The sequence below is a fragment of the Ipomoea nil genome, unplaced genomic scaffold (genome assembly GCF_001879475.1).
Source record: "Ipomoea nil cultivar Tokyo-kokei standard unplaced genomic scaffold, Asagao_1.1 scaffold0465, whole genome shotgun sequence".
NCBI classification, from domain to species: domain Eukaryota; kingdom Viridiplantae; phylum Streptophyta; class Magnoliopsida; order Solanales; family Convolvulaceae; genus Ipomoea; species Ipomoea nil.
This window is the reverse complement of record NW_017616893.1, coordinates 360,573-368,336: the sequence shown is the minus strand read 5'-3', so window position 1 is coordinate 368,336 and position 7,764 is coordinate 360,573. Positions and strand designations below refer to the sequence as shown.

Sequence of the window (7,764 nt, the reverse complement as noted above, 5' to 3'; positions counted from 1 at the left end):
AAATAAATGTAATTTTTTTTGGGGGTGGGGGTAGGGGGGGGGGGGAGGGGGAGGGGGTACTCAGTTACACTAGCTTCTCCTCTCTGTTGAAACCAATAGCTCACGGTTTTTCCTCAGGTCATCTATTGAACTCAATCCATTCGCACTTTTTCCTCGGCGCCACTTTAGCCAACCAGTCAACGACGTTATTTTGTTCACGTGGTATGTGAGCAATGGTGATTGTCCAATCCTTCTCGAGTCATTCCTTACTCCAAGACACAAGAGTTCCACATTGGCCCAAAGGTTCTACGCCACCCGAGAGCCAATCTACCACTTGTTGCAAGTCGCTTAACAAGCTTTCTCACACCATGATCCCAAGCCCACTTGATGCCTAAATATGCTGCCCAAAGTTCTCCCTCCATGGCATTACATGTTTTTGTCATACAGCTAATTAAAGCCCCCAAGCCAATCCCCATTGTGGTTGCGCATGAGTCCGCCGCAACAAGTAGGGAGATCTACCGAGATGAAGGAAGCGTCCGTGTGTAGTGCAATCCAGCCGTTCTTCAGCGTGCTGCTTCCTCTCTCCTTTACTGGTTGTATATATTTTGTGATATATGAAAAATTTTAAAGTAACAATCAACACTATATTGTTCTAAAAAAAACAATCAACACTATACTCGTAGAATTATACTCAATACAATCACTTGTGATATATATAATAGTATTAGGTACAATTAATCCTAATGCCAATTGAAACTGAAAAAATTTCACTTAGGGCCAAACATCAATCTATTACGATCAATAACGGATTGAAAATTGAATAATCGATAGTTATTTTTTAATCTTCATAACTGACCAAAACCAACCGATAATATAAATATAACCGACTAAAAATCAATGTTCGATTTCCGATCGATTACTAAAAAATTGAAGGTTATAATCCATCTAAAATATTTCATTACGTCAGACAAAACATTAAAATTAGTTATGACCTAAATCCTAAATAATATATATATATATATATATATATATATATATATATATATATATATATATATTATTCAGTAACCACAATTTTTTAATTTCCATAACCAGCTAATAGTCGATTCAATGAATAATTAAAATTTTTAAAACGTAATAATCAATAATCGACCAAAAAACTAAAATTTTTAATTAGTACACAAAATTTTTTTTTTTTTTGAAGAGATAATACACAACTATTATTTATCAATTTTTCGATAATTATGCTCGCCCTAATTTCACTAACTTTAACATAACCTACTTTGGGGCTCTGCCCCTGACCCGGTATAGATTATTCTTACCTTACAAATTATTTTCGCCTTTGCAACAGTACCTTTTCACCGTAGATGTGGAAATTCCCAGGCATATCAATTCTCCTATGCAATTCAAGATCAGAAGTCACAACATAAATGGCCGCCAACATTCCCCAAATTCAAACAAACCTGTAAATCCGATGATCACTACGAAGCTCCACACCGCTCTCAAACTCCCCAAACGCTGTTCTCTCCCATCTCTCCCCACTCTCTTGAAGAGTGGATTCACTCCAACTCTCGGAGACTTCAACCAATTCCTTCTCTTCCTTTCCCGAACCAAAAGATTCAGTGCAATAACTCACTTTATCTTCCAAATGCGGTCAAACAAGCTTAAAGGGAACTCGCGAACTCACGCAATCCTCACCACGGCGCTCCTCAGAGATAAAAAATTTGAAGAAGCAGCTCTGTTTGCGAAGACCCAAATTGTGAAATCTCCCAACAGCTCTCACCGGAGTCAAATCTTGGATTGTCTAGTTCAGGGCCTCTGCATTACTGAGCCTGAAATGGCGCTATCTGTTCTGCGGGATTGCTTGAGAATTGATGGTGTTGTACCTTCTTCTTATACTCTTTGCTCATTACTTTACCGTCTTTGCTCTTTTGGAATGATGGATGGAGCTACTCAGGTGTTAGAGTTGATGAGTGATGAGAGAATCAATTACCCTTTTGATAATTTTGTATGTAGTTATGTAATTTCTGCTTTTGTGAGTGTTGGCAAGCCTGAACTTGCAGTTAGGTTCTATAGTAATGCTGTAAAGTCGGGCTCTTTGAAGCCTAATGTTATTACTTGTACATCTGTAATGAGTGCATACTGTAGATTAGGTAGAGTAAAAGAAGTCTATAGTTTGGTAGATATGTTGGGGAGAAATGGGTTAGAATTAGATGGTGTGTTTTACAGTAATTGGATTCATGGGTACTTTAGTGAAGGGATGATTCAGGATGCTTTAGAACGATACAAAGAAATGGTGGAGGGATGCATTGAATTGGATACTATATGTTATACAATACTTATAGATGGGTTTTCAAAAGAAGGGATTGTGGAGAAAGCTGTAGGGTTCTTGTACAAGATGAGAAAGGATGGTATAGAGCCCAATTTGGTTACTTATACTGCGATTATGCAAGGATTTTGCAAGAAGGGGAAACTGGAAGAGGCATTTTCAGTGTTTAAGATGGTTGAAGATCTAGGGACTGAAATGGACGAATTTCCCTATGTGATTCTTATTGACGGGGTGTGCAGGAAAGGTGATTATCACCGTGCTCTTAAATTGCTTGATGAAATGGAGCAGAAGGGTGTTAAGCCTAGTGTCATTACATATAATGCCATCATCAATGGATTGTGCAAAGCAGGGAGGACAGCTGAGGCAGATGATGTGTCTAAGGGCATAGTTGGAGATGTTATCACATATAGTACACTGTTACATGGGTATATTCAAGAAAACAATTTCATGGGGATACTAGAAACAAGGAGGAGACTGGAAGCAGCAGATGTGTGCTTGGATGTTGCCATGTGCAATCTGTTGATTAAAGGACTTTTTATGATGGGTTTATTTGAGGATGGGCATTCTATATACAAAAGAATGCAAGAGATAGGTTTGGAGGCGGATGCTGTTACTTACTCTACCATGATTAATGGATACTCTAAAGCTGATCAGATAGATGTGGCACTTGAAATATTTGATCAATTTCGGAAGAAATCAATTTCATCAGATGCATGTCACAATTGCGTTATTCAATGGCTCTGTCGGAAGGGCATGGTTGACATGGCAGTTGAGGTTTTCTTAGAGCTGATAGAAAGAGATTTTGGCTTAAACACTGCAATCTGCAGAATGGTGATTAAAGCCATATTTCAAGACAAAGGGGCTGAAGGAGTTTTGAATTTAATTCACAGATTGGAAAATTTTGCGCATGAGATATTTGATCCTATATGTAATATTGCAATTTGTTTTCTATGCAAAAAGGGTGGATTAGAGGCTGCCTGCAATGTGTTAATAAAATTGGAGAGGAAAGGATCAACTGTGAACAGCAAGTCTTACTATCTAATTCTGAAAGCACTTCTTTTTGATGGAAAAAGTTTGCTGAGTCGGCAAATTTTGACGAATTTTATAAAAAAGTACGGAATGTATGACCTCAGGGTGAACAAGATACTAGTGAGTTTCCTGTGCATGAATGATGTAAACCTTGCCCTTAGCTTTCTTGCTAAGGACTCATTGAATGTTGCACTTCCTGCAGCTCTTTTAAGGACACTAACAAAAAATGGCCAGGTTTTGGATGCCTATAGGCTTATAACTGAAGCAGGAAGTAGTCTGCCTGTCATGGATGTGGCTGATTACTCAATTGTGATTGATGGTCTTTGCAAAGGAGGACAAATTGGTTCAGCACTGAATCTCTGTGATTTTGCGATGAGCAAGGGAGTTACTTTGAATGTTATAACATACAACTCAGTTATAAATGGATTGTGCCGTCAGGGATTTTTCCTTGAAGCTTTTCGGATATTTGGTTCCATGGAGAAGAATGGTATTTATCCTTCAGAAATCACATATGGTACACTCATTGATGCTTTAATAAAAGAGGGTCTTTTACAAGATAGCATTTTGTTGTTTGAGAAGATGTTGTGCAAGAACATTCCTCTAAATATCCATGTATATAACTCGTTAATTAATGTGCATACCAAGCTTGGTGATGTTCAGAATGCTATGGAGCTTCTACATGACATAGAAGCAAAGGGTCTCAAACCAGATGAATTTACAGTCAGTACATTAATTAATGGATATTGCCAAAAAGGTGACATGGAAGGAGCTCTTGGTTTGTTTGCTGAATTTAAAGGGAAAAGCATATCACCTGATTTTCTAGGTTTTATGTACTTGATAAGAGGGCTTTGTGCTAAGGGAAGGATGGAAGAGTCTAGATGCATTTTAAGAGAGATGCTTCAAACTCAATCAGTCACCAATATGCTTGATAGAGTTGAAGCTGAGACTAAAGCCGAGTCTCTAAAAAGTTTCGTTTCTTTGTTGTGTGAACAAGGAAGCATTGATGAGGCTGTTAGTATTCTTAATGAAGTTGGATGCATGTATTTCCCCGTTGATAAGGGACATAGTGCATTTAATAGTATATCAGAAAAACCAAAGGAGCCATGTGATAGGGAAGCTATTGATGCTGTTGAATGCAAGGTTACTATTTCAGAAAGCAAATCATGCAATAATGGGCAACTAGAAATGGATTTGGAAAATGATATTGACCTAGAAGCTAATATCTTCCATTTGGAGAACTTTGGTTCTTACTATTCCTTGATTGCATTATATTGTTCGAAAGGGGAGCTCAATAAAGCAAACATACTGGCAAAAAAAATCACGAGTTTCTTGTAGGAAAACTATTTTTTCAACAAAACTGACTGGCTACCTTGGTAAGGATTGGTGCTGTGATTTGCAGACCTCGGAAGAATGTTACATGTGGCAGTAGGAGGTATGTTCTATGTTCTTTACATAATTTGTTGATAATTTCCTTGTGCTTTCCCATTTTCGTACATTATCACTCTGCTGAATGATTTTCGTAATTGTTAATATGCTCTTGTAAGCTCTTGCAATACTTACTGACTGAATTTCATAGTTCTTGGTCAACCTTTAACCTAACTTGTTGAAATTAAATACAAAAATAGACAGCAAATATGACCCTATTTATTTTTTCATCCAAATCCAACGGTGAGAGCAAAAGGGTCCAACCCATCAAAGTTGAGTGACTAATTCTGTCTTTATTTTTTCATCCAAATCTAACGGCAAGAGCAAAAGGGTCCAACCCATCAAAGTTGAGTGACTAATTCTGTCTATTTATTTTTTCATCCAAATCTAACGGCAAGAGCAAAAGGGTCCAACCCATCAAGGACTAATTCTGTCAAGGACTGACAAAACCTTGCAACTTCAAAGATTTTTGTATTTTTTATTTCTACATTTGCATCTCATTTACCTGCTTATTGAATACCTTTTGCTTCCTTGTACCTGTTTCATCAACTGTTCCTCACCAAAGCTAAGAAAATGCTAAAATTTGGCGATAGAAGAATATATCTGATTATCCTGAGATAAGGTTGCTTGTTGTGCAGTAAGCATTTTAGAAATTATTTTTAGTCATATAGTAAACTTTTTCCACAAAAAAAAACTGGCTTTGCATTACCCATTTTATTTCACAATTTATTTTCTTTTTTAATAAGTAGTACATGCAAATATACTGCCATTCTCATCTATAGATACCATGCTCTTCATGTTTTATTTCAAATATTTTTTATAGTAGCATTGTTTATTGTGCCTTGAAGGAACCGTGAAGTATGTATGCTCGATACCATAATTGTTCCACTCATGAAAGTAGATAGAAGTAAGAACTATAAGGAAGTTCATTGAATTTCCTGTGTGCCATTATTTGTTCTTGTATCAAAATTGTGCTGTGAGCATGCAGGTACGTGTTAGGGAGGGGAATACTATGCCTCTGTAAAATCCTTATAATTGTCATACTATCCTCATCTCCACTTTCAATCCTCATACCTGCATCTTTTCTGTTAAAAAATAACTAAAAGAAATAGTTAATTGACATCTATTCATCTCGTCCAAACATGAATCTCGAACTTATATTTCTATATTAAAATATAGGTGTTTAGGTCCCTAACGCTCACAGCTTCTTCCCTCTTTTTTTCTCTTGTATCTCCATCTATTCTACCTTGATTTCTGTCATTAATAATATTTTAATAGAGAAGTTAACATAGTATGTATGTATGTATGTATGTATGTATGTATGTATTATTATTATTATTTTATTTATTTATTTTTTTTAAAACTTTCAGTCCAATTCTTTATCTATTGAACTATGGAAAACTATACCTTGATTTCTGTCATTTATAATATTTTATATTCTTGGGATTGTCTTCAACTCATTGGAATGATGAATATTTTGTCATAAGAATCCAAAGAATGAATTTTGATTCTAATTGCTTAGAATTGGCAACACTTGTGGTAATATGACTACATATTTGTAAGTCAAATAAATGCAATGATAGGTCATCAAATCTACCAATAGCATCATTAATTTAGCATATAATAACAATAACTGATTTTCATATATTCTCGCAGTTCTTGTGCAGTTTCTTGTTGCAGAAGCCAAGACAACATGAAGCATGGATGGTTCCACTAGATTTTGCTATGGATTCAAACAGCTGCAGACATCTTATGTTCTTCAAAAGAATTACAGAGAGCCCAATTCGAGGTTTAGTTTCATCTCACAATTTTCTTGATTATTTGATTTTATTTTGACCCTGTTTGGTAACATAATTAGCTTATCGACCAATTTTGGCTTATTTGACCACTATTAGGTGTTTGACTTGGTTAAACAAATTAATATGAGTGTTTGATTAATTAGCTTTTTGTAACAGCTTATTGCTCCAAAATGCTAAAATTCAAAAAGCTGCTCAAAGCAGATTTTTCGATCGGCTTTTTGAGAAAGTCATTTTGCATGTAATCAGCTAACAGCTAATTTTCCAAACACTTTTGAGCTGAGCTCGAATAGCTTGAAGCTTGAGATCGAGCTGAGCTCAAGCGCAAAAAATAGAGCTCAGTCAAGCCTCAAGCCTCGATTTTTGAATCCAACTGTGCTTCAAACTTGTACTATTCAGTCTCGTCTCAGCTCGATTGCACTCTTATAAATGATGCTTACTATGTCTCCTTTTATCACGCAATTCTGCAATGCTCTTTTTCATTCCTGATCTTTCTTTGATATGTTTGAAGACAATATCCTCCAAGAAACTCACAAGATGTTGCTACATGAAAAGACAAGATTTGGTTGGGAAGCAATGGATGCCATTGCATGTGAAGCTGCCAAGTGGATTCGGGCCAGAGAGATATATAAGCAGTTGCAGGTTAGACGTACGGCTGGATTTCTTCAGCTTGCTATGATCGAGGGCATCGGGTGAAGATCAAAGATGACAATATATTGATCAAGTAAAAGAGCATGTTACAATTTCGCAATTGATGAAGATGGGCAATGGTTGCTTCAAGGATGGATCCTGAAAATCAGCTTTTGATTTGTGGCTAATTGAGAATTTTGACAGTGAGAAGGGCAAGAGGTGCTTTCTCATTCATTTTTACTTGTGTTGTTTGTTGTAACATATGTTTAAATGTTAAAAACTGAAAGATCATCCCTCAAATCAAGTGGTAGCTAATATTTCTTGCTGTCTATTGAAATCTTCCTTGATCTCCCTTGTAAAAAGATTGTGGTAGATAAAGACTTAAAAAGAGTTTAGTGGGAACACATGGGATTTAATTGAGGTCACGAGGGAAATCCGTAACCACTATCCGAGAGCGTACACTGGTAAATCCTGCCTTGTGACCTTAGTTGACAAAGGATCACAAAGAGATAAATTACTCTAGGTTGTCCATAGACAATTTAATTCTTTTAAAATTTCCATCTTTGCCTTACCTTT

General features: G+C 36.3%; 1 protein-coding gene across 1 annotated transcript; it reads left to right on the top strand.

Annotated features, from left to right (window-relative positions):
- Nucleotides 1–1,313: 1,313 nt before the first annotated feature.
- LOC109173225 (pentatricopeptide repeat-containing protein At5g57250, mitochondrial) lies at nt 1,314–7,529 on the top strand. Its single transcript, XM_019322530.1, has 3 exons — nt 1,314–4,769; nt 6,419–6,551; nt 7,070–7,529. Exon 1 carries the CDS (start codon nt 1,379–1,381, stop codon nt 4,670–4,672), a length of 3,294 nt encoding a protein of 1,097 aa, XP_019178075.1. The 5' UTR covers nt 1,314–1,378; the 3' UTR covers nt 4,673–4,769; nt 6,419–6,551; nt 7,070–7,529.
- Nucleotides 7,530–7,764: the final 235 nt, after the last annotated feature.